This window comes from Hordeum vulgare, chromosome 4H (assembly GCF_904849725.1).
Source record: "Hordeum vulgare subsp. vulgare chromosome 4H, MorexV3_pseudomolecules_assembly, whole genome shotgun sequence".
NCBI classification, from domain to species: Eukaryota; Viridiplantae; Streptophyta; class Magnoliopsida; order Poales; family Poaceae; genus Hordeum; species Hordeum vulgare.
Window position 1 is genome coordinate 604,189,442 of NC_058521.1, and position 27,933 is coordinate 604,217,374.

The window sequence follows — 27,933 nt, forward strand, 5'->3', positions numbered from 1 at the left end:
TAAACACCCCAACAACCATTTCTCTAGTCAGCATGCATGCATGAGTGTAGCGTGCTACAATGAGTTTAAAAAGATGTTTAAAATTTCTAACAAATACTCCCTCCGTACCTAAATATAAGTCTTTTAAAATATTTTACTAGATGTCCACATACGGAGTAAAATGAATGAATCTATATTTTAAAGTATGTCTATATACATCCGTATGTAGTTCATTAGTTGAACCTCTAGAAAGACTTATATTTAGGAACGGAGGGAGTAATTTCATTCTCAGAAAATGTTCAGAATACAAAAAATTATCCAGATTTAAAATGTCCCGATTTTTACAAATTGTTAATTTTTTCAAAAAATATCCAAATTTTCAAAAAATGTACTCCCTCCGTCCCAAAATAAGTATTCATAAGTGACATGATATGGCCATCATCACGTGCTTCTTGATCTCCATCACCAAAGCACCGGCACGATCTTCTTGTCACCGGCGCCACACCATGATCATCCATCAACGTGTTGCCATCGGGGTTGTCGTGCTACTTATGCTATTACTACTAAGGCTACATCCTAGCAAAATAGTAAACGCATCTGCAAGCACAAACGTTAGTATAAAGACAACCCTATGGCTCCTGCCGGTTGCCGTACCATCGACGTGCAAGTCGATATTTCTATTACAACATGATCATCTCATACATCCAATATATCACATCACATCATTGGCCATATCACATCACAATCATACCCTGCAAAAACAAGTTAGACGTCCTCTAATTTTGTTGTTGCATGTTTTACGTGGTGACCAAGGGTATCTAGTAGGATCGCATCTTACTTAAGCAAACACCACAACGGAGATATATGAGTTGCTATTTAACCTCATCCAAGGACCTCCCCGGTCAAATCCGATTCAACTAAAGTTGGAGAAACCGTCACTTGCCAGTCATCTTTGAGCAAAGGGGGTTACTCGTAACGATGAAACCAGTCTCTCGTAAGCGTACGAGTAATGTCGGTCCAAGCCGCTTCAATCCAACAATACCGCGGAATCAAGAAAAAACTAAGGAGGGCAGCAAAACGCACATCACCGCCCACAAAAACTTTTGTGTTCGACTCGAGAAGACATCTACGCATGAACCTGGCTCTGATATCACTGTTGGGGAACATCGCATGGGAAACAAAAAATTTCCTACGCGCACGAAGACCTATCATGGTGATGTCCATCTACGAGAGGGGATGAGTGATCTACGTACCCTTGTAGATCGTACATCAGAAGCGTTAGAGAACGCGGTTGATGTAGTGGAACATCCTCACGTCCCTCAATCCGCCCCGCGAACAATCCCGCGATCAGTCCCACGATCTAGTACCGAACGGACGGCACCTCCGCGTTCAGCACACGTACAGCTCGACGATGATCTCGGCCTTCTTGATCCAGCAAGAGAGACGGAGAGGTAGAAGAGTTCTCCGGCAGCGTGACGGCGCTCCGGAGGTTGGTGATGACCTTGTCTCAGCAGGGCTCCGCCCGAGCTCCGCAGAAACGCGATCTAGAGGAAAAACCGTGGAGGTATGTGGTCGGGCAGCCGTGGGAAAGTCGTCTCAAATCTGCCCTAAAACCTCCGTATATATAGGTGGGAGGGAGGGGGGCCTTGCCTTGGGGTCCAAGGACCCCCAAGGAGTCGGCCGAGCCAAAGGGGGGGAGGACTCCCCCCCCAAACCGAGTTGGACTTGGTTTGGTGGGAGGAGTCCCCCTTCCTTCCCACCTCCTTCCTTTTTTTTTCTTTCCTCTTGATTTTTCTTCTCTTGGCGCATTGGGCACTTGTGGGCTGTCCCACCAGCCCACTAAGGGCTGGTGTGGCTCCCCCAATGCCTATGGGCTTCCCCGGGGTGGGTTGTCCCCCCCCCCCCCGGTGAACTCCCGGAACCCATTCGTCATTCCCGGTACATTCCCGGTAACTCCGAAAACCTTCCGGTAATCAAATGAGGTCATCCTATATATCAATCTTCGTTTCCGGACCATTCCGGAAACCCTCGTGACGTCCGTGATCTCATCCGGGACTCCAAACAACATTCGGTAACCAACCATATAACTCAAATACGCATAAAACAACGTCGAACCTTAAGTGTGCAGACCCTGCGGGTTCGAGAACTATGTAGACATGACCCGAGAGACTCCTCGGTCAATATCCAATAGCGGGACCTGGATGCCCATATTGGATCCTACATATTCTACGAAGATCTTATCGTTTGAACCTCAGTGCCAAGGATTCATACAATCCCGTATGTCATTCCCTTTGTCCTTCGGTATGTTACTTGCCCGAGATTCGATCGTCAGTATCCGCATACCTATTTCAATCTCGTTTTACCGGCAAGTCTCTTTACTCGTTCCGTAATACAAGATCCCGCAACTTACACTAAGTTACATTGCTTGCAAGGCTTGTGTGTGATGTTGTATTACCGAGTGGGCCCCGAGATACCTCTCCGTCACACGGAGTGACAAATCCCAGTCTTGATCCATACTAACCCAACTAACACCTTCGGAGATACCTGTAGAGCATCTTTATAGTCACCCAGTTACGTTGCGACGTTTGATACACAAAAAGCATTCCTCCGGTGTCAGTAAGTTATATGATCTCATGGTCATAGGAATAAATACTTGACACGCAGAAAACAGTAGCAACAAAATGACACGATCAACATGCTACGTCTATTAGTTTGGGTCTAGTCCATCACGTGATTCTCCCAATGACGTGATCCAGTTATCAAGCAACAACACCTTGTTCATAATCAGAAGACACTGACTATCATTGATCAACTGGCTAGCCAACTAGAGGCATGCTAGGGACGGTGTTTTGTCTATGTATCCACACATGTAAATGAGTCTTCATTCAATACAATTATAGCATGGATAATAAACCATTATCTTGATACAGGAATTATAATAATAACTATATATTTATTATTGCCTCTAGGGCATAATTCCAACAAGTAAGGTCATCCTTCTTCCATAGAATCAAATTTATTATTGAAAATGGTGAGGGTACTAGATTCTGGGAGGATTCGTGGTTGGGGAGACACCTTTAGCCACGCAATATCCAGCCCTTTATAATATTGCGCAACGCAAGGATGCGTATGTAGCCACAATCTTACAGTCAAATCCTCTAAATATACAATTCAGGCGGTCACTGATTGGACATAGATGGGCTGATTGGTTACACCTTGTTAGGAGACTCATGGATATCCATTTATCGGACGAAACTGATAGGGTGCAATGGAAGCTTACGAATAGCGGAATTTTTACAGTCAAATTGATGTATCTAAATTTTATTGACACTATTACTATCCCCAAGTCAAGGAATATTTGGAAAGTCAAAGTACCCTTAAGGATCAAAGTATTCTGTGGTTTGTGCACAAGAAGGTGATTCTAACTAAGGATAACTTGGCTAAACGAAACTGGGGGTAGTACTCGGTGTAGCTTCTGTGATAACGAGGAAAACATCTCACACCTCATTCTCCACTGTCCACTTGCGAGAGTTCTTTGGCACACGGTTCGTATAGCTTTTAATATTATACCTTCGGACAGTATTGACATGTTATTTGGAACGTGGCTAGATGGAGTGGATAAGATTATAGCTAGACACATTCGTATTGGAGTTTGTGCACTATTTTGGGCCATATGGAACTGTAGGAATGATTTGGTTTTTGACAGACATACAAACATACATCTTTTGCAGGTACTACACAGAGCTGCGGCATTGATCCATACATGGTCATTACTCACTCCTGCGGAAATCAGGGAGCCTTTGGTTACTGGGTCTACCCGATGGGAGACGGTAGCGCGGGATATCTTCAACCGGTTTGGATGGCAGTCCAGTAATAGGATAGATGAGTAGACATCTAGGCCTATTTTGCCGGTTGTGGCACTTTTATATTTACGTTTCATTCTGATTTATTTTGCGGAGACTATGTTTGAACCGTAATTTATTTGCCTTATTATTAATAAAGTGGTCGTATGCATCGTGCTGATGCAGAGGCCGGAGGTAATCCTCCTTTTTCTAAAAAAAATCTATCGTGTATGTGTGGAGCACATGAAAAGGAGCGAAATCAAGAACGAAGCAACCATTAGCTAGCACACCTCAATCCGGATAGACATCTTGTCGATCTTTCTGGGTGGCAAAAAGCGCAATAAGCAGCGGAAATCTGGAGCCATGGAGCCCTGGAATCCGCGCCTTTTCCTACTTTGCATAAAATGAGACCAGAAGGTCCACACAATCCTGAGCTCGCCGGAGTACCGCGCGTGGGCGGCCTCATCAGCACCACACCCTGCAGGCCGGACCACACAGATCCATGCATCTGAGCTACCTCCGAGCACCACACAGATGATCCATCTTCTTCTGCCCTGAAGTGGAAGCAAACGCTATGCTACAAAAAGAAAGAAAAGCCGAGTATTCTTTGTTCTGATGGGTATATATATTTATAGATGCTGGCCAGCAAGTCCATGTGAAGTAGCTAGGTAGAGAATATTTTTTATGCAGACTGCCACACACACAGCACAATCCGTTACATGTGTGTTCTTTTGGGCCTGGCTATCTAGCTACATCGCACACATTATGCATTGCCTTCTCTCATCGTAGCTAGCTATCAACAAGATCGATCATGAAAATCACACAGAAAAAAAATACATACAGTAAATAGGTAATTACTTTTGGTTAAAGAATATGGAATTTCTTGTAAACTGAAAAACTGTACTATCTAATCTGTTGTATTAAAATATAATGCATTTTTTGCAGTCCAAGAGTACTATTTTGCAGTGGCGTGACAGGAACAGAAGTCTGTGAATTCATTTCAAATCGACGATGTCAAAGACATGTGTTTTAAGTAAATTCATAAAAAAGTACATGGTTTCTACTTGTGTACAAAGAATTTAGCAAAAATTTGTGTGGTCAATAGACCACACTCCTCTCAACGTGGCTTGGCCAGCATTTTGATGATAAGTTGAGTTTGGAACCACTACTGATACGTTGCCCCTTGGCGCGCCTGGCCTCGCCACCGGTGCTTCTCCTCTGCTCGCTGCCGTCTTCGCACTGCCGCACGTCGGTTCCTCTTCGCTGGGCGCACGTGTTTTGCCTATCCAAGATCCACGCTGCTACGAGCTCCGCCACACGTTGCCCATCCTCCCCGCTTGCCCTGCTCCACGTCTGCTACCATCCCGCCGTCGTCATCGCCATGTGCTGCTGCTACCTCGCTCTCATCCCTCGGTGTCTCACGCAGGTAGCACGACGCAGCACACAGCGGCGGCAGTGCCTCGCGCCTCCCACGAGCAGCGGGACGCGCTCACATGCACTCCCTAGCGTCGATCGTCCTCCATGCATGGTGCTCCTCTACTCGGATGGCCTCCTCTGCCTTCGCCTCCCCTGCTCCGGAGCTGCTCTCTCTCTCTCTCTCTATATACATATACATATGTATATATATATATATATATATATTCCCCGATATGCAGGGGAGTTCGGGCTCCAGATTGGATGGACCAATAAAACGGCGAGGAAATCGGAGCGCCGCTGAAAGAATTTTTCGCTTTTCTACCCCAAGACAATGACCGGCGGAGGGAGCCGGGATGCTGCTGGACTCGCCCTCACCTACGGACCCCCGCGGGAAAAAAAGAGAGGAAGCTCCGCTTACCTGAAGCTGCGTCGACGAACTGCCCATTGATGAAGAGCTTGGTGAACTTGATGTCCCAAAACACGAGGTTCTTTTTTAACAACAAAACGTTTTCCTGGTTAATTACTTGAAAAGGCAGGGACGTTTTTGCAAAAGGAATGTACGAGTACTGTTCTTAACCCAAATCAAAGAAAACAACATAAATACTCCATCTGTGTTTCTATTTATCCTTCTTTCCACTCTCGTCAACGCCGGCTTCAGCGTTCGCATCATTACAACACATTTGAATGTTGTCAATCTTAAGACGTTTCCCACTCCAAATAGATGATAAATCTTTTTAATTTGGTTTTGACGAGGCATGCATGCATAGTTATATACTAGCAAAAGGGCCCGTGCGTTGCAACGGAAGAAAAAAATACCACACGCTCTTAATTTTTTTTTAATCATTTTGATTTATTAAATAATAAGCTAACTAACTAATGTAGTCAGTCCTATCCTATTTTGTTGAGAAATCAACCCGTCCATTGTTAATTCCACCATGATGAGAAATTGAGCGGGACAAGCAAAACAAAACAAAGAGGCTACGTGAATTGATCAATGGACTGTTATCTTATTTCACTCATGGGGTAGAGAATGTGGGATCAGATGACAAACTGAAGGTGTTGTTCCATTCTCTCTCTCTACAACAGTGCAATCTTACATTCAATACATTCATTCATCAGCAAACAAATTCCCACAAAACAAAATTTCTTGTCGGTGCTTGGCACACGGTTGGAGGCATGGGGAGGGGATCTCACCAGATGACGAGTTCTTGCCGGAGGAGGGGATACGATGAGGGGAGCAAGGGTTAGGCACCTCTATCTGGCCATAAGGAGTCGCCGTTGCCGCGCCATAACCTCGGAGTTCCCCGTGTGAGCCATGGAGGCCCGCCTCCACCTGCAAGTACTTCGCGCCGACGCGCCTTATCCGCGCGTTGCCGCCTTTCTGCATCGAGCAGACGCATCATCCCAAGTCGTTGTAGCTGTCGCGTTATTTGATCCAGAAGTTGTGCTCGAGCGCCGAAACGGGGGCAGCAAGCGGGCAGAGGTACGGCCGCGGAGGCGGATGGGTTGAGATCGACAGCAGTGGTGGTTGAGGTCGGTCGGGGCGGCGAGTGGTATGGCAGCGGCCTGGGCACATGCCAGGGTGGACCAGGGTCGATGCGATGCGCTCGCGCGCCGCAATGGGGGCAGTGAGCAAGGAGAGGTACAACTGCGGAGGCGGGCGAGTTGAGATCGGCAGTGGTGGCGGTTGAGGTCGGCCGCGGCGGCGAGTGGTGTGGCGGCAGCCTGGGCACAGGCCAGGGTGGCCCAGAGTCGACGGGAGGAGGCGATGCGTACGGCTATAATTTTTTGCAGCGAATCGTTTTTTCCTTTTGCGTTGCAGATAAATGATGAAGCGCGGGTTGAATAACAAAAATTACAGGGGCTTTTTTATTAAAATGATGTGGTGAGTTTTCCGACGGAAGCAATAGCCGCTTTATTATTAGGTAGGTATAGCAAATATGCCCGTGCGTTGCCACGGGAAAGAAATTTGGTGTGTATTTTAAAGAAAATAGCAAAAGGACTCGTGCGTTGTAACGAGAGACAAAAATTCATAATTTCAATTGTCATGATCATATTTCGCTGCATCACGAAGATACAATATCATTTTTAGTTTTGCAAAATCATGAACATTTTTAGAAATTGCGAGAGGAAAGCCACATCTCATCCACACATGCAACTTTGCTTGTCCGCTCTACGTGGGGTACAATCATAGACCGTGCGTGTCTGTCAGGCGAACGGGTGATACAAATAGATAAAAAACAGACAATATTATTATCCATTTGAATCGGTGCGTTGGAGTTGTTCTAATGCAGCTTTCGGGGCCATTTCTATGTTCAAAAGAAAACTCCTATACGTGCCATTTGGTGTATGTGGCGCTGAGCGTGTGAAAAAAAACTGAACGTGATAGTTGCGGTGCGTGGGACCCAACTCGTAAATATAGAGCGAAGCCCACATCTCCTCCTGATTCACTCTCCCCGTGCCTCCTCTAATCACGCAAGCAGGAAAATGTGATGCTCCGCCGGATCCACACCGGACTCCCCTGCCTCCTTCAATGTCCTTCACGGGACCCGCCGGGAGCACCCATGGAGGTCGCTGCTTCTCCGTCTCGATCCGTCCGTCGCCGGAGCCAGGACGGAGCAGCTGGATCCCGCCGCGTGGCCTCGCAGGACGCCCCTCTCATGTCCTCCACGGGACCCGCCGGGAGCACCCATGGAGGTCGCTGCTTCTCCGTCTCGATCCGCCCGTCGCCGGAGCCAGGACGGAGCAGCTGGATCCCGCCGCTTGGGCCATCCAGGACGCCCCTCTCATGTCCTCCACGGGACCCGCCGGGAGCACCCATGGAGGTCGCTGCTTCTCCGTCTCGATCCGTCCGTCGCCTGAGCCAGGACGGAGCAGCTGGATCCGCCGCGTGGCCACGCAGGGCACCTTTGGCGTCCTCCATGCGCCTCTCCGTCTCGATCCGTCCGCCGCCGGAGCCACGGCGGAGCAGCTGGATCCGCCGCGTGGGCCGTGTTCTTCCAGCTCTAGTGTCGGAGCTCTTCTTACTCGATTTCTCAAGGGAAAATATGACCCATATATCTCATCCTCGTGTCTTGGCTTGCTTGATTCTTGCAACCGGAGGACATATATAAGTCAGTAGGATTTGATTTAATTTAGCAATGTGGGACTATTCTATATACCTGCATATATAAGTTGGTAAATTAGAAATTTGTGGAGAGAGTCCTGACGCTCCTGGCCAGACCCACTTGAGCGATGGGCGAACCAGAAAATCGAACGTAACGGAGGACCAGAACCGAATTTGGAGTGCGGGTTGATTACCATAAAATAGGTGGGGTTTTTTATAAAAACGGCGGTGATGGGTTTTCCGACAGAAACGATAGCTTCTTTATTATTAGGTAAAGATATTGTTTTTATTTTCCATCTTGGTTTTGCCGAAGTGTTCCTTTTCAATTCAGAAAGGTTGATCATGCGTTATTGATTAATGTTTCATCATAAAATAGCATTTTTTAGAATGATATATATATAGTTATTCATCACCCTGAATGAGGAATAATTATTCTCCCCCCCTCCATGTATTTTAACATCATTGTACCGTAATTTTACGTTCCGTAAATTTTTCCTTATTTTATATGTAAAAAGAGACCGTAAAAAAAATAATCACCATAAAAATATTTTATGTCAAGTAAGATTAAGAACATACAAAAATAGCGCAAAAATACAAAAAAATATTTTTTTTCTGATCTTGTGACCTATATTATTGTTTTTTCTTTTGTCAAATTTTACGTACTGATTCAATATGAATGTAACTATTTGTATTTCAAATGTTATTTATTTTTAAAATTGATCGTAAGATTATCTCGGGTGAAAAATAAATTATTCTGCACCCCTGGTGATAAATATATATATAAAGTCTATTCATGTAAAATAAGTTATTCTTCATCCGAGGTAATCTTACAATCGTTTCATAAATAAATTATATTTTAAATGTAAATGGTTACATTTATATTAATTAATTACGTAAAGTTTATCATAAGAAAACGAAAATATAGGTCATAAGACCAGAAAAATCATATTTTATGCATATTTTACACTATGTTTTTGTTTTTGTAATTTTACATGATATAAAATATATTTTTTGGTGACTATATATTTTGTTACGGTCTCTTTTTACGTATGAAATAAAAAAATTTATGTAACATAAAATTACGATGCATTGATATGAAAATAGTGGGGGTGAAGAATAACTATTCCTCACCCAGGGTGATGAATAGTCAATCCATATATATATATATATATATATATATATATATATATATATATATATATATATATATATATATATATATATATGCGTGTGTGTGTGTGTGTATAATAGGTATTGGTATAGATAATAATAATGCACGCCCTTTTGAGTTCCTTTTAGGTTAACTAGTAATTGAGCACGTGGAAATGCATGTTTTGATTAATATTACAAATATACATGCGAATCAACATACACTTCAAGATATTTTAATTCCTGCATATGCAACGCACATCTAGGCTAATGTATAAATCTAAAATTTGCTATTGATAATTGCAAATAACTCATATTTAATTATCAAGCAAATATTGATGTGTAAATATGCTTTTAGAAAGCCAAATAATCACATATTTATGAATTACTTTCATCTAGCTTGTCGGAAAATATTACTCCCTTCTCCACAAATTCAGTTTGGAACTACTTTGATGTTAGCAAGACACTTGTGCTAATTAAAATATCGTTTTCAGAAGATCGCTTGCATAGTGTTATGGGTTCTGAGAGCTCAAAAGTCATAGTGGTCAACTATCGAACATACGGTGCATAGACAAACATCAGAAAGGTTGGCCTTCAATGCTTGATATGCAGGCCACTCTGTCCGGGTAAAAAATCATTCGGAAATGTCAACCTCATTAGTGAAATCCCGAAGAAGAAAAATTGCACCACATGACCCAACATATATCACAGAAATCAAATAATCATTTTGCATGCTTAGAACAGAGCACAATTTAATTGCTTTAGCTAAAAGATTGCAAAAACATGAACATGTTGACAGAAACTAACACATCAAAAAGAAGTTCTATGGTATGCTTTATAAGTCACAACAATGTGTGAATAAAACTTACAAAGTTAAAAATGTCTTTTCACTAATCAAAGTTCAAGTCCAGTAGACAAGTTCATCTATGAATCCGTAATGTTGACTACCTCAAACTTAACTTTCTGGGAAACTGCATACATATCCATCTTGAGTGATTGAAAAAGTGGATGTATTTCGTTTCCTAAAAACCATGATACAGGTTAGAAGTTCAGAACTAAAGTGGATGTTTTATTTTGTAGAAACCATGAAACCAATGAGAATTCGACAAAGTATTCTTGAAACAAACTGAGATTTAAGTTAAGTAAGATAACAGTACAAGTATGAAACTGCATAAGTGATAATCCTGCATCATACTCGTAAATGAAACTATAATCTTTCATATTTCAAGGCATATATTCAAATATTGCACACGAAAACAAAACAAACAAAAAACTGTAAGCATCATGCCACCATGGAAATCATGAACCATGCATACTCCCCGAAATGACCAACCTTTCCAATATTTTCATGGGAAGACATTGGAGAAAACATCAAAAGGTTGGAATATCACGAAGTGCTAGCAGTTAAATTTTGAGGAAGAAAATACTAATGACCATGGATCTAAGTGGACAAGCCAAAGGCAACCAAAGATGATAGAGAATCAAATCATACCTTCCAAATCACAACTCTTGCTCAACAATAACAACCTGAACATAAATAACCAGATTTTTAAAAGGCAGCTAAATTCCAATTAATGTAAGTAATGTCGTTTCACATTCCGTATAGTATTTAGGACATCATTGTGGGAGAAACGATATGATAGGCTCCGAGACAATATAAGCATGTCTCAACATCTCCTTCCACACACATGTCCACACTCTCAACTTTAGCATGCACTACAGGAATCACCTTCTTTGCCGTCTGCCATCACAGACGGCAAAGACAAAATTCCGGACGGTAAAGACAAAACAACAGACGGCAAAGAATCTCACTCCAAATAGATGATAAATCTTTTCATTTTGGTTTTGATGAGGCATGCATGCATGGTTATATATATTGTTTTTATTTTCCATCTTGGTTTTGCCGAAGTGTTCCTTTCAATTCGGAAAGGTTGATCATGCGTTATTGATTAATGTTTCATCATAAATAGCATTTTTTAGAATGATATATATATATAGTTATTCGTCATCCTGGGTGAGGAATAGTTATTCTTCACCCCCTGTATTTTAACATCATTGCATCGTAATTTTACGTTCCAGAAATTTTGCCTTATTTTATATGTAAAAAGAAACCGTAAAAAAATATAATCACCATAAAAATATTTTATGTCAAGTACAATTAAGAACATACAAAAATAGTGCAAAAAATACAGAAAATTCATTTTTTTCTGATCTTGTGACCTATATTATTGTTTTTCTTTTGTCAAATTTTACGTAGTGATTCAATATAAATGTAACTATTTATATTTCAAATGTAATTTATTTATAAATTGATCGTAAGATTATCTCAGGTGAAGAATAAACTATTCTGCACCCCGGGTGATAAATAGAGTTTATATATATAAAGTCTATTCATATAAAATAAGTTATTCTTCACCCGAGGTAATCTTACGATCGTTTCATAAATAAATTATATTTTGAATGTAAATAGTTATATTTATATTAATTCATTACGTAAAGTTTAACATAAGAAAACAAAAATATAGGTCATAAGACCAGAAAAATCATATTTTATGCATATTTTACACTATGTTTTTGTGTTTGTAATTTTACATGATATAAAATATATTTTTTGGTGACTATATATTTTGTTACGGTCTCTTTTTACGTATGAAATAAAAAAATTATGTAACATAAAATTACGATGCATTGATATAAAAATAGTAAAGGTGAAGAATAACTATTTTTCATCCAGGGTGACGAATAGTCAATCCTGATATATATATATATATATATATATATATATATATATATATATATATATATATATATATATATATATGTATACATACTCCCCCGTTCCTAAATATAAGTCTTTTAAGCGATTTCACTATATGTCTACATACGAAGCAAAATGATTGAATGTACACTCTAAAATATGTCTATATACATCCGTATATGGTCCACTAGTGAAATCTCTACAAAGACTTATATTTAGGAACGGAGGGAGTATATGTGTATATAGGTATAGGTATAGATAATAATAATGCGCGCCCTTTTGACTTCTTTTTAGCGAGAAACGGGCCGATGCCGGGCTGGGCCGGGCCGTGTCCAAAACGCTGACTCTCGTAGCCAGCCTTCTCGTCTCTTCTCTTCCAGGTCACTCCGGCTATTCCCCCACATCCATTTCCCTCTTTCTTTTTTTCACGAGTTCCCGCCGCTCCTCCCCATGGCGGCCACCGCCTACGAGCGCCGCCTGCTCGCCGCCGCCGACCTCGTCCTCTCCGCCGACGGGAAGTCCCAGCTCCCCCGCCTCTCCTCCGCCGACCTCGGGGTCACTGCCGACCTCAAGCCGCACCAGCTCGACGGCGTCCACTGGCTCATCCGCCGCTACCACCTCGGCGTCAACGTCCTGCTCGGTCCGTACCCGCTCCTCCTCCTCCTCCTCCTCCCAATCAGTCGCCCCCGTTGACCGCATCCCCCTCCACATACATCCGACCTTCTCCATTACCGCTCTGCTGTCGCGATTAATTAATCGAATCCGTTTCGTTTTGCAGGCGACGAGGTGAGCCCCTTGATTCCGGCCGTTCTTCGGCACGCGGTTAGCTGGGATTCGTCCACCAGCGTCGGCTGCTGCGCGTTGAAACCGGGCGCTGCCAACACCTTCAGAGCCACATTTTGATGTTTGTGTCTGAAAGTCTGAAAGTCTGAGTCTGACCAATAATGTGCAGATGGGGCTGGGGAAGACCCTGCAGGCAATTTCTCTGCTGAGCTACCTGAAGATCAAATCCATCGCCCCCGGGCCGTTCCGTGTGTACTCTACCTTGCGTAACCTCATTCCTCTTTTGAGCTAAACAGCTAACCGTGCTATTGTTTCCATTTCATCTCACAAGGGTATGATTTTTCTTTCAGTGGTGTTATGCCCTCTGAGCGTGACGGATGGCTGGTTGTCGGAGTTCGGTAAATTCTGCCCTACATTGAAGGTCATCCAGTATGTCGGTGATAAGGCGCATCGTCGTCATATACGGAGAACGATGCATGACGATGTCCAAAAATCTTCACATTCAAATGTATGCTGTGCTCTTACAAGTTTGCCTACTTCGTGTCTAAATCTCCCTAAATGTGGGCAACAACACCCACTGGATGTTATATTTGTTGTTCCTACATATCCCAAAATAGCTTTGTTTGCTTGTTTTAGAGCATTGTTTCTCACTGTACTTCTGTAGGAATTTATGTGCATGGCCTATAACTTCTTTATTTTTTCACCACCGCAAATAGGAATTGCCATTTGATGTGATGCTGACGAGCTATGACATAGCCTTAATGGATCAAGATTTTCTTTCACAAATTCCTTGGCTCTATGTGGTCATTGATGAGGCACAACGTCTTAAAAATCCTTCAAGTGTATGTAAAACCGCTACTTCACTATGATAATAGGAGTTGCGGGCTCTGATTAGGAGTTGTATGACACTAGTTCTGCTTTTTTTTTTTCAGGTACTGTATAATGTTCTTGAAGAACGCTTTATGATGCCAAGGCGTCTACTACTAACAGGCACTCCTGTCCAGAATAACCTTTCTGAACTATGGGCGTTAATGCACTTCTGCATGCCTTCAGTTTTCGGGCCCCTAGATGAATTTCTTTCTACTTTCAAGGAAGCAGGGAATTTGTTATCAGGTATTTATCTTAATGATATAAAGTGATTCGCTAGGTGAGATTTTTTGTTTTGTTAGAAATAACATCTACGCAACTTGGATGTGAGCACCATATACCTCATGCACTACTGTGTTTAATGTTCTTCATTAAGCGTCCACCTTGTGTGCAAACATGTGTAGTCTCTTCTTGCTTCATGTTTTATTATACTCCCTCCGTCCGGAATTATTTGTCATAGAAATGGATGTATCTAGACGTATTTTAGTTCTAGATACATCCATTTCTTTCCATTTTGACGACAAGTACTTCCGGACGGAGGGAGTATTTAGGTACGGACATGGCGATGTGTTTGCTAAATACTGGTACTCTTTCATCAATGGCCTGGTTATTTTTGGGGAACACATACAATCAGAATATACCTTATAATGATTTTTTGTTTGAAGACAGTGGTTTGATTGGCAGTCCGCTCTTTTTTTTTTTTTAGAAAAGGAGGCATAGCCCTGGCCTCTGCATCGAGTGATGCATACAGCCAAATATTAAAATCAAAAGCAAGTCTCAGCCGAGTACATAAAGTTTGATGTAAAATCAGTAAAAAACAAAGATACAAGGCATCTCTCATGCCCAAGCCGGTGATGACCAAAAAGAAAATAGATGACTAAACACCTATCCTATTAATATGCCGCCATCCAAACCGGTTGAAGATACCCTGTGCTACCATCTTCCATCGGACACACCCAGTAACCATAGGCTCCCTGGCTTCCACAGGAGTGAGTAATGACCACGTGCGGTAGCCTTGTAGATAACCTGCAAAAAGTGCAAATCGCGTTTTCTGTTAAAGACCAAGTCATTTCTGCAATTCCATATTGCCCACAAGAGAGCACAGGAACCCACGCGAATAAGTTTAGCAAACTGCACATCAACCCCATTTAGCCACATCCCAAATACGTGGTCATGCTATTAGGAGGAGTGATGTTAAAGGCAATCTGAAGCGAGCGCCAAACAAGTTTAGCCATAGGACAATCGAGAAAAAGGTGCTGAATGGTCTCTTTATCTGGACAAAAGCTGCATCTAACATTACCATTCCAGTTTCGCTTGGCAAGATTATCCTTTGTTAGAATTACCCCTTTATGAACAAACCACATAAAGATTTTAATTCTAAGTGGGACTTTGATCTTCCAAATATTAGCCGATTTTGGAATAGGTGTGTAATTTATGAGATGCATATACATCGACTTAACCGTGAATATGCCATTACTAGTCAACTTCCAACACACACTGTCCGGGTTATGGGAAAGGTTGACGTCCATCAACCTCCCCACAAGATGCAGCCAACTAAGCCATCTATCCCCAATGAGAGATCTACGGAATTGAATATTGAGAGGACTCTCATTAAGTATTGACGCAACGGATGCCTGTCTCCGTTGTGCAATATGATACAGCTGCGGATATTGAAATGCAAGAGGCGAGTCCCCTAACCAAGTGTCTTTCCAGAAACTAGTGGATTCACCATTACCTATGATGAACCTAGTTCTACTGAAGAAAGCATTTTTCGTCCGCATCAACCCCTTCCAGAAGGGAGAGTCCGATGGGCGAGCTGTAACCTGAGATAAGGATTTGCTCTGTAAGTACTTGTTCTTCAAAATTTGTACCCACATACCTTCTGTGTCAGAAGATAGTCTAGCCAGCCATCTGTTGAGTAGACATCTATTCTTGATCTCTAAATTTTCAATTCCTAAACCTCCTTGCTCCTTTGGTCTACAGACAATATCCCACCTAGTGAGCCTGTACTTAGTCTTGACCTCATCACTTTGCCAAAAGAAACGAGATCGAAAGAAGTCTAATCTTTTCCGAACCCCAACGGGAATTTCGAAAAAAGATAAGAGAAACATAGGCATGCTCGTTAATACTGAATTAACTAGCACCAGCCGTCCTCCATAAGACAGAAGTTTGCCTTTCCAGCAACTCAACTTTTTTTCAAACCTATCTTCAATACATTTCCATTCCTTGTTTGATAGTTTTCGATGATGAATTGGAATCCCTAAATTCGTAAAGGGCAAGTTCCCAGTTTCACAACCAATAACTGATTGTAAGCATGTTGTTCATTTTTGGCTCTTCCAAAACAGAACACCTCGCTTTTATTAAAATTAATCTTCAGCCCAGAGAGCTGCTCAAACAAGCAAAGTATGAGTTTCAAATTCCTAGCCTTAACCAGATCATGTTCCATAAAAAGAATGGTGTCATCGGCATATTGCAGTATAGAAACTCCTCCATCCACAAGGTGCGGAATGAGGCCCCCTATCAGGTCCTTATTCTTGGCCCTTTTAGTCATCAGGGCCAACATGTCTGCAACAATGTTGAATAAAATAGGAGACATGGGGTCCCCTTGTCTAAGACCCTTGAGAGTCTGGAAAAAATGACCTATGTCATCATTAACCTTAATCCCAACACTCCCTTTTTTTATAAAACAATTGACATGCTTTCGCCAAAGTTCGTCGAACCCCTTCATACGTAGGGTTTGCTGCAAAAAGGACCATTTAACTTTGTCATATGCCTTTTCGAAATCCACCTTGAAGATAACGCCATCAAGTTTCTTCGAATGGATTTCATGCATTGTTTCATGCAAAACAACAACACCTTCAAGAATATTCCGCCCAGGCATAAAAGCTGTTTGCGTAGATTGCACCACCGAATGTGCCATCTTTGTTAATCTATATGTTCCCACCTTTGTGAAAATCTTGAAACTAACGTTAAGCAAACAAATTGGACGGAACTGCTCAATACGCGTCGCCCCCTCTTTCTTTGGTAGCAACGTGATGGTACCAAAATTCAAATGAAATAGTTGGAGCTGACCATCATAAAGATCCTGAAACATTGCCATAAGATCCTTCTTGATAATATGCCAACATTTCGTGTAAAATTCTGCCGGAAACCTGTCTGGCCCGGGAGCTTTACCATTCTTCATCTCCTCTATTGCCTCCAGCACCTCTTTCTCCGAGAATGGGGCGGATAATAACTCATTGTCAGTCTCTCCAACTTGAGGAATATCCGCCACTTGGTGCTCATCCATAGTTACATAACTATTATCAGACGCACCAAATAATTGTTTATAGTAATTAGATATGTATAATTTTAGGTTCTCATGACCTACAATTGTTCCCTCATCTTGCTCGAGCTGGATAATTCTCTTCTTCCTATGCTTGCCATTTGCAATCAAATGGAAGAATTTAGTATTATTATACCCCTGAACAACCGCCCTAACTTTAGCTCTGTACGCCCATTTCGATTCCTCCTCTCTAAGGAGTATCCGAAGACGGTGTTCAGCTTCATTCTTCACAGATCTCTCATTGCAATCTAGACTAGTCGTCTCAGCCTGACGGTCCAGATCATCAATGAGTTTAATAAGCCTTTCCTGCTCATCTTTATAGATCCTTGACATATTCTTAGCCCAACCACGAAGGTGTTGTCTAAGATGCCTGATCTTATTTTGCCATCGATCAACGTTGGATGTCCCACCCAAGTCTCGATTCCATTCCCGCGCAACCGGATGCCGATGACGGGTGCTGATGCGATGACGGCGTCCACAACCGCGGGTCCTACCGGATCAGAGCTGGCTAGTGGGGACGGGGTGGCCTCAGCTAAGCTGGCGGGGGGTGACGGCGCGTGTCCCGCCCTCTCCTCAAAAGCGCGCAAGAGGAGCCGCGGAGGTTGGTCAAGGACCGTCTTCGGCGGTGCAGGAGCGGCAAAGGAGGGATGCGGCTCCTTTTGTCCCGACCGGGGCGCAGGCGGTGCAGCGGCCGACCTGACGCGCTGCTCGGCGGGGCCCAGGCGCAACAGGCAGCGATCCCGACAGGGTCTAGGATCAGCCACTGCAGGCGTGGGTCCGTCCGGATCCGCCTCGGACGTGCGCGACGTCGACGCCCCATCTTTGTCATGGCCCCGGGCAGCGAACGGGAGGCCGCCAACTGTCCCAAAGCGAACGGCCGCACCGTCCTCCTCGCATGCATCTGCCACTTTGCGCGATGGGCCCGTCGGCAAAGCCGCTTTGGTCGTCACAACGTGCGCTTGCTGCTTCCCTTTTCTGATGCCGTGACGAGGGCGAGCTGGGCCCTGCTGACCAGGCCATGTCAGCATGCCAGCCCGCTTGGGGCACATCCCTTGCCACAGCACGGCCAGGGAGCCACTGCGCCTGCGCCGTCTGAACGGCCGGAGCGGCCATGAGTGCGCGCAGGCAACGCGAGCGCGTCCACAGCCATGCCATCAGCCCGGCCGTTCTGTGCCTCGCCCGTGCGACGGCGTTTGCGACCGCGCCGATGAGCGCGCCCAGGACCAGGGCCAGGACCGTGACCATGCCCCTTGCCGGGGCCATGTCGGCCGTCCGCGCCACCGTCCTCGCCGTCTCCGGCACTGCCCGCGGCGTCCTGGACAACTGCCGGAGCAGCCCTGATCATCTCCGCCTTGGTGAGAGCAATGGACACGGGAAAGGTGAGAGTCCTGATGGCTGGGGCCTCCGACGGGACACGGCCGGGCAGCTGCTCGATAATCTCCAGGGTGGCGGCGCGCCGGATGTCTGCCGGGTCGTGCGCGCGCCCAGTGACACGGAAGACTGCCATGTTCTCGCGGGAGCGCGTACGCGGGTGTAGACGCTCAATCCAGCAGCTGCCGCCCAACACATGCTCCGCGGTGGAGAGCAGCCAGGCGTGGGCGGGGATGCCGCGGAGCTCCAGCTCGACGCGGTACTCAAGCTCGCCGGCGCCGACGTGGGCGAGCTTGCACCAGGGCCGGAGTGACAGCGCGAAGCGCGACGAGCTGATGAAGTGCTCGCCGCGGAACCGTCTCATGATCGCCAGGGAGGAAAACAGGATCAGAAAGTCCTCCGGGTGATGCTGATGGACCGAGAAGTCTCCCTCTTCCAGCTCCAGGGAAGACAGGATGAGTTCGGTCACCTCGGCCATGGACACAGATGGCCGGGTGCCTGTGACGGTGGCCACCATCGCGCGGCCGAGCACCTGCTCCGCCTCGTCCATTTCTTCGGTTTGGGCCAGGAACACGCGGGCGGGGACGTCTTCGAGCGGGCGAGTCCGCGGTAGGGGAAGAACCACAGCAGGGAGGGCCGGGGCGGGCGGACGCGTCGTCGGGGGAGAGGCCCTGGCAGGGGCGCCGCGTAGGAGCCTGGGCTGCTGGTCCACGGCGGCGTGCGGGGAGCGCTGGGGCGCGGCCGCGACCGCCGGCCGCCGACCACCGCAGTCGCGGGAGGCATGGCCGGAAGCGAGGCAGCGCCGGCATCGGATGTCGTTCGGGCAGTCCCTGACGCAGTGGCGGTGATCGAGGCACCGGAAGCAGAGGCCCGCGAGCTCCTCGGGGGAGGGACTGCGGCGGCGCGCAGGCGAGGGCGTGGCCGGTGCGACATGGCGCGGGCGACGGGGCCGCTCTCTGCGGCGAGCCTGCTGGAAGCCGTCTGCGTCGAGCACTGGGCCGCCCGAGACGCGGTGGACCTCCGAGCGGGGGCCGAGACGCGCCTTGGCGGGGGGACGAGCTGCAGGCGCGAGGCGGCCTGGAGCGAGGGCGGCCGGCGGCGCGGCAGCGGCCGGCGGGGTGCGGGCGACGTCGCTGTACGAATGAGCAACTCCTTTAGCACGGGTAAACACCATGTCTACCTTTTCTGTCTTGCCAATAAGAGATCCCAAACTCCATGTAAGCAAAAAATCATTCACTGCCTTGGACGGTGCCCCAGAGAAATGAACCCAGATCTGAGGAAGGGCCACACCTTGAGGCTCTTCGCTGGTCCATGCATCAAATTCTAACACGCACGAAGTACTTGGAACTCTACACATCCCAAATTTAAGCAAGCGAGTTAGGTCCTCCTTGGTAGGAAATACCACTTTGAACACATTATCCGCAATCTGAATTGGCTCCCAGCGAAAAGTTGAGGAAACAAGCTCTCTTAGTTGCCCCACCACCTGCTCGACAGTCATAGTCCCACGGACCACAGTTACCGTCCCCGTGGATGCCACATCAGGTGCGTGACTCGCAGTCAAAACCGCCGGTGACTCAAAGAACATCAGCTCCTGACAGCACACACCATAGATATTCACCACAGGCATTGGTCCAACTGTGAGAGGACACTGAGCATCGCCGTGCTTCGGCTTAAGACAAAACTCGCAGAGATCAGCCTTGCATTCCGACACAAAGTGACCTGCCCCCCCCCCCCCCCCCAACGAAAGCATGTCATCTTCTCCTTCTTTCTCGCCCACTTGGAAGGTCTATCCCCACCCTCGGATTTACTAAGAGAGTTCGACTTGTCCCCCTCTCCTGCTGCTGCAGATGTAGGCTCTTTAGGAGGTGCCGAACTAGCCACCACATCCGGCTGGGCACTCTTAGATGGCGCTGTAGTCTCAGGCCCAGCCGCTGCAGGGACAACCGAAGGTGGTACTGGAGGCCTTTGCTTCCTACCGCCACCCCTAGCTCCCCAACCATGACGACCCCCTCTTCTATGTGGAGGACCCGAGACCCCTGGTACAAAGTTTCCTGGAGGCCCGGCAAAACCTCCGTTGTTGCCACCACCAGACTGCCAGGCGTATCCCCGCCCGCCGCCCGCCGACGACGAGCCTCGATGCTGTCCTGCACCGTAAGCGTCGAACCCATCATCACCCCACCGACCGCGAGGAGGTAGCCTCTCCCCCGCCTCAGGCCCTCCAGAAGCAGCTGGTGCCGCCGCGACAGCAGGAGGACGAGTCGTGGAGCGATCGGAAGGGTTTAGAGTATTCTTCCTAGAGCCCTTCGCCATAGCACCGGAGGCGCTGGAGCCCCTCCCCGCCATCTCGCCCTTCGCCAAGGCACTGGAGGCGCTGGAGCCCCGCCTCGCCATCTCGGTTAACAGCCGCGAAGGAACCACTCAGGGCGCCCTTCCCGTTCCCAGACGTGGGAATCTCGACGTAGGCGCGCGACGAACCCTAGGGCAAGACGGTAGCGCCCCGTCTAATACCGCTGACGGTGCTGCCAGCTCAGTCCCACCCTGGGCCTTATACCCAGGTGAAACCGGTGCTAATGACGCCGCAAGCTCGGACTCTCCCTAGGCCGTATACCCAGTTGATACGGAGGTAGAGTCCAAACCAGTTGCCGAATTACCGTGCTGGGCCTTATACCCATCCGACCCAATCATCCCAGCCTCTGACAGAGCTGAATTCAAAAAACAGGCCCTGAAATCACGCGCTTCAGTTCTCATCGTCGGCACCGCCGGCGATGAGCCGCGGCGGCCGAGCCGCTTGCTCCTGGTAGAGCTCTTCCACGCATCAGGTTTAAAAAAATCCGACAGAGATAGAGGCGGAAGACTAACCTTTGGAATCGGGCCGATCCATGGCTTCAAAGAATTGGAAGATCTCACCTTTGCGTTGAGGCAGAAATCTGCTCTACTCCTCCGCTCGAACGTTTTCATCGCCGGCATCAATGGAGAGACTTCCCTCTTGATCACCGGCTGAGGACTCATCAGGGGCTCCACCTCTGCTGACGCTGGATCTTCATCCTCTTCGTCATCCAATTCTGCAAGAGCCCAAAAACGGCCTCCCACCCGATTAGTCGACGAGGTGAGATCAATACACGGCACCGATTCCACCCTAGCCGCAGCCAAGCATAGCTTCTTCACAGTCACCCTATACCCATCAATTTCCAGCTCCTGTCCTACAAGAGGGCAACGTTGATCGATCAAATAACAACCAGCCAAGATGTCATCTTCCACATCTCTAACCGTAACCCAGAAAGACACCAAATTGAGATGAATAAACCCCTGAAGAATGGAAGACTCGGCAATGGTGGTATCCACGAAAGAAACCGCCCATCGACGATGGTTAGCAGAAGGCAGATCGGTCTCGATGATGACCGAGTCTGCATTTCGATCCTGCGCCTCCGAAATCTGGAGATCCCGAACGCGAGCAAGGCCAGAACCCCCGGCTGTTGTGGACGCCCTAGAGACGTCTGGATCTGGATCGCCGATGAGGTTCGAACCCTTCGCTGGGGGGAACACCCCGGCCTGGCCCGGATCTGCCTCGCCGATGATCGCCTCTAGCCCCACCTCCTTGACGCCAACGATCGCCTCTAGCCCCGCCTCCTCGTCGCCGCAGGACCCCCCTTTCGCCTTCGGAGCCATCCTAAAAAATGGGAGAGATTTTCCTTGCATCACAAGGATGCACACAGCCAATTAGCTCTCCGAAGCAGTCCGCTCTTTATGGCAACAAAATGTATTTGTGCTTTTACAAAGAGAAAATTATCACAGTACCGTTGAAAACTGGTACAGATCAGAAACCATATCCATTGTGGGCCCTGGGCCACATGTCATTGATACATTAGATGATATTTCCCTGTTCCCAGATATTGTATAATGTGATACTGTTGGCTAGTATAATCGTGTTAAGGATCACAACAAACAAGTAACAAGTTCAAATCACTTGAAACCTTTGTGGAGTTTCCATAAGAATAACACAGCCAACCATGGTTGGTGGGGAACTAGAAATCAAGCTTTGGTCCTTTTCATTTTATTTGTCTGAGATCTTCACATAAGTACAGGGCCATCTGCCCTGCTCAGCATTTTTTTTTTCTTTTTTTTGCAAAAATGAGAACATGCACCATTCCTTACAATATCTTATTTTTCAGTTTTATTAAGTCAGCTTCTTTTGGGTTTCAAAACGGGAATATGTTTCTCAACAGGTAGTGAAGCTAACCAAGCAAACAGACAATTCAAGATCCTTAAACATATACTCAGAGCATTTATGCTGCGACGAACAAAGGCTTTACTAATTGAGAGCGGAATTCTGGAATTGCCTCCATTGACTGAGCTGACAGTGTCAGTATGACATTTATCTAAGCTTCAGCATAACCTTCTTGGATTTTTGCCCCCTAACCTTTCTAAAGTTCATACGGTCTTTACAGGATGGTACCTCTGGCACCCTTACAGAAGAAGATATACTTATCAGTGTTGAGAAAAGAGCTGCAAACACTTCTTTCATTTACTGGTGGATCTTCTCGTCATCAATCTCTGCAAAACATTGTAATAGTTCTCTTTTTTTTCTGCCTATCAGCATCTTGTGTATATGTTTAGCTCCACAATACGAAGTTGTATAGATTTCAATAGGTGTATCCTCATTGTAATTTTTTATGCTTGCACTCATGCTCTTGTAAATGCAATTAGGCTACTTGTTTTTAGCTGGCATAGTTTTACAGTTCATCCTCGTGTCTTGCTTTGTGAACTCATTATTTATTAACTGCTTATTGGAACTATGATTATTTATTTATTAAATACTAGTTTGACTGTAGCAAAAATAAATATTTTATCGAGCATGACATAACAAACAAGATTACATCTCAGTAAATTATACTTTGATGCATCTTTATATACCATTTACAGTTTATTTGGTTTAGAGTAGTTAGTTCATATAAGAGTGCTGGGATGTGGGATCTTCCATTTTTATCAAGTCATGCTTCTTTGAACTTGTTTTGCCTTTTGACAGTTAAGCACATTGGAGGCTCTGTATAAATTTAAGTTCCGTGTTTTGTTTTTGCAACTCCTATCAGGTAGTACAACTGCGGAAAGCTTGCAGTCATCCATATCTATTCAGTGGTATTGAGCCTGAGCCTTATGAGGAAGGGGAGCATTTGGTTCAGGTCAGTTCTAATTTATTTTTGAACAGGACAACTAAGAGCATGTTTAAATTGTGCCTTTTAAACATGGGACTTTAAGAGGGACTATGCAGACCGGTTGTTCAATGATATTTTTTGTGTGATATTTATTCAGGCTAGTGGAAAGCTCATTGTGCTAGACCTTGTTCTTGAGAAGCTCCACAGGTTAGGTCATCGTGTTGTGCTATTTGCTCAGATGACTCAGACGCTGGACATTCTGCAGGTTTTGTTTTTCTTGAACCATGCTGGCATATAGTGACTTATTTCTCTTATGGTTACGCATGTTCCTGCGCTGTAAATAATTGCTTTTGCATCATCCCTTAAACAGGATTTCCTTGAACTGCGTAATTACACATACGAGCGCCTAGATGGTTCGGTGCGTGCCGAGGAACGGTTTGCGGCAATAAGAAATTTCAGTTCTCAACCTACCAAAGGTGTTGTAAGAGATGACAATAATCCAAGTGGGGCTTTTATTTTCATGATATCAACTAGAGCGGGGGGTGTTGGGCTCAATCTCATTGGCGCTGACACTGTGAGTGTAACTCAAGCTAAAACTATAGCTAATCAAATCCAGTTCTCTTATTTATGGATTCCGGAGATGGCTTCTTTATCCTAAATGTGTATTTAGTGACCAGCAGACAGTTCCAGACTGATGATCATTCGTCCTTTTTTAAAACTTTATGCTATTGATCAGTTTTGCTGCTCATTGACATGATTGGTTGCAGGTTATTTTTTATGAACAAGACTGGAATCCTCAGGCTGACAAACAGGCTTTGCAGCGTACTCACCGCATTGGACAGTTGAATCATGTACTATCAATAAATTTGGTATCACAGCGCACAATTGAAGAGGTAAAAACTCTGAATTGCGATGTACAGTACTTTCTTGATTATGTCACTCCTGACTTTTTCTCTTTGATTTGAAATGGTTGCAGGTCATCATGCGAAGAGCAGAGAGAAAACTTAAGCTTAGCCACAACATTTTTGGAGATAAGGATGCCACTGATGGGAAAGGGAAAGATTTCGGAAATGAAGCTAATGACATGCGTTCGATTATATTAGGCTTACACCAGTTTGATCCCGCGGATACAGCTGCAGAAACGATTAATGAGGAGACACTAGCAAAATTGAAATCAATGTCAGAAAATGTTATCAAAATGCGTACTCATGAACCTTCAGAAAAGGATGACCGGGCATTTGAAATCAATCCAGATTTGACTGACGGCAGCGGGGCTATGATTACAAGGGCTTGTGATTCTATTAGCATTGATCCAGGGGTTGACGAAGCTGCATACCTATCCTGGGTAGAGAGGTTTAAGGAGGCCTCACATTCTATTGAAGATGTCCCAGTTGAATTAGAAAGGCAAAGACCTGCACCTGAAGATAAGCTCCTGAAACGTGAAGCTAATAAGAAAAAGGCTGAAGAAAAGAGATTAGCCAAGTGGAAAGATTTGGGTTACCAGACATTAGGGGTCAAAGTTCCTGATAACATACCAAATCAGAATATTTCTGACTCGGGATCCGTCCAACTTGTATATGGAGATTGCACTGATCCATCAAAAGTTTGCGCTGCAAAGCCTGCCATTATATTCAGGTATATTTTTTCAGGGAAGAAGTGTGATTAGATTATTTGGTGAAAGTCCACTACCCCTTACTAGAAATCCTGATGGAACTGTAGTATGTTATACACTATCATTTTTAGATGGCTCTGAAATTTAAGATCAGGTTTTAAACTGCTTAACTTGAAATGTGCAGTCTAAATTTCTTTGAATTCCTTCCAACACTCCTTAGTTTCTTCTGAACCACACTTTGCACTAACGAATAAAATGCTGGTGCAGTTGCGTAGATAATTCTGGGACATGGGGACATGGAGGAATGTTTGATGCTTTGACTAGTCTCTCAACATACATTCCAGATGCTTATCATCGTGCTTCTGAAGTCGACGATCTTCACATGGGGGATCTTCATTTGATTGAGCTAGATGGTTGGTGCTTACGCTAGCTCCGCTTAATTTTGCTTCTTTATGACAAGCATATCATACTTAATTGGTACTTGAATGCCTGAAAATATCATTGGTACTGATGTTTCTATGCTCAGAGTACTGCTCGCATTGATGATGCACAGTTATCTTCCTCTAACCTTGTCAGGATTACTAATGCAAATCAAATCCAAGTTGTGCCATTTCTTATATGCCAAACATAATCACATTAACTAGTTACTAATTGACCATCAGAGATTTGGCATTATATTTTCAACAAGTGACAGCCCTTGGACTCAGTTGTTACTAGTGCTCTATATCTTCTCTGTTTGAATGCTTGCTGAAATACATCAAGCATACTGCAGTGTTGCTGTCCATAATAGATCACATATCTAGTTATGAATTTTACATAGCACCACAAAATTATATGATTTAAAGACCGAATCATGTACAACACTTTTTCATGTATAGCAGTTCTGTCTTATTTGGTTACTCTGCAAGTCCACTGTAGGGGGTTTACATTGAAGTAACAATGATACAATCCTGCAAAAGCCATGGTAACCTGCATTAGGTGGACTTTGGATGTATTTGCAGTCCACATAGGTTTTTGTGGGGAGTATGCCATAGGCCACGAGCAGCTTATTTTATATAAAGTAAATCTGATTTCATTCATTCTCAGTCTAATGTGAGTTTAGACTATATTTGTCTGCTTGTATTTGAAATGCATTGAAATTCCGTCGCTATATTAAAAATATGCCTTTTAAAATGTTTGTGCATCTATGTAAGCTTCACCTTCAAGTGTGTTGACCTTTTTAAATGTAGCCCACAGTTACTTGAGCTAGTTTTTTTTTCACTGCCTCTGTATCCCCTGTAGAATTTACATTACTTTTATAAATCATCATAGTATATAGTGAGTCCAAACCGTTGTATTTCACTGCATTTGTATCCTCTCTGCAGAAGCCAACTGTAGCCGGAGTTTGGATGCACCTCTATGGGTTGCACTAGCTGTTGTGCAGTCTTATAATCCGAAACGTAAGATTCCAAGAAGTGAAATCTCAATGTCTGACTTGGAGCTGTGTTTGTCAAAGGCGGCCTTCTCAGCTGCTCAGCGTTCTGGTATCAATTCCTTCTTGACTTATTAACATTAGAAACTTGAGGTGTATCTTTGAATCATGACATTAGAATGCTACCTTTTGTTTTCACCCATTCAAATTTGCTGTTAACATCTTAAATAATTTGAACGATTACTCCGTAGCATGACATATTGGGTTGAATTGTTTGTGGAGCAAATTTGGTTTAGTTCTGAAACCAGCTCAATTCAGTTGGACCAAATTTATTCAGTAGCTCATGAGGTGGTGTGACTGGTGATAATAGACTAATAGTTACAGCATTACCGATTAACTACTTTCATCTTCTCGAGCAGTAACAAGGTCTACATCATCTAAAAAACAAGCTCCACATTTGTGTTTTCCAATGTGATTTAGCCTAGTTAGTTTATCAAGCTCACCTTAATTTGTTTCCGTTTATTTACCTGAAGCGAGTATCCATATGCCCCGGATTGGTCAGAGAAGTGGCTCCCAGCGATCAGAGTGGTATACCATAGAACGCCTGCTCAGGAAATACGCATCGCTTCATGGCATCGACATTTTCGTGTATGCGACAGTCTCACTTCATTTTTGTTGTTAGTTTTTCATTGGTAAATGCTTGCTACTGAATGAATAATCATCACTGTTTTCTGGTAACAGGTACTACTTCCGGCGACCAAGCAGGCAACAGCCAGACTCAGATTAATCCTTGTCCGTTTTAACAACTCAGCCTAGCTACATGTAGCCGTGTATGTAGGGATGTTCCTCGTGTAACCTGGCCACAAAAACAATCAGCGACCATGGATGTAGCATATATGTAATCTTTGCTTGTTCTGTAGCTTGATCAACTATGGATAGCTGAACCGAATGGACTTGCTACGCAGTTTTATCCGGCTGTTGATCAAAGGGTACCTTGTATGCGTCACGTGAGAAATATTGGAACCTTTAACTTCAGTTTGTAGCCGTTGTTGTTTCTCTATAATGCAGCATTCATTTTTCATTTCCTCTGAAGTATATATTGAATGAATATTCAACATTCAGGTAATTATAATTATTTTACGAGCAAAAGCTCTTGTTGTTTAT

The 27,933-nt window shown here is 44.9% G+C and overlaps 1 protein-coding gene across 1 annotated transcript; it reads left to right on the plus strand.

The window, feature by feature from the left end:
* Positions 1 to 12,654: 12,654 nt before the first annotated feature.
* LOC123449998 (probable helicase CHR10) lies at positions 12,655 to 27,811 on the plus strand. The gene is made up of 17 exons (XM_045127392.1): positions 12,655 to 12,890; positions 13,029 to 13,036; positions 13,203 to 13,281; positions 13,384 to 13,541; positions 13,750 to 13,875; positions 13,966 to 14,146; positions 22,820 to 22,955; positions 23,042 to 23,159; positions 23,684 to 23,773; positions 23,904 to 24,011; positions 24,117 to 24,320; positions 24,514 to 24,639; positions 24,723 to 25,381; positions 25,626 to 25,771; positions 26,723 to 26,881; positions 27,303 to 27,417; positions 27,511 to 27,811. The coding sequence occupies exons 1-17, from the start codon at positions 12,701 to 12,703 to the stop codon at positions 27,554 to 27,556; spliced, it is 2,649 nt and encodes an 882-aa protein (XP_044983327.1). The 5' UTR covers positions 12,655 to 12,700; the 3' UTR covers positions 27,557 to 27,811.
* The last annotated feature ends 122 nt before the right edge of the window (positions 27,812 to 27,933 follow it).

Excerpts from the sequence above, each read along its gene's own strand:
- LOC123449998 (XM_045127392.1), top strand. The coding sequence starts at position 12,701 with ATGGCGGCCACCGCCTACGAGCGCCGCCTGCTCGCCGCCGCCGACCTC. Across the intron at positions 25,382-25,625 it reads AAGCCTGCCATTATATTCAG|TTGCGTAGATAATTCTGGGA; the intron begins GTATATTTTTTC and ends ATGCTGGTGCAG. Across the intron at positions 25,772-26,722 it reads TCATTTGATTGAGCTAGATG|AAGCCAACTGTAGCCGGAGT; the intron begins GTTGGTGCTTAC and ends TCCTCTCTGCAG.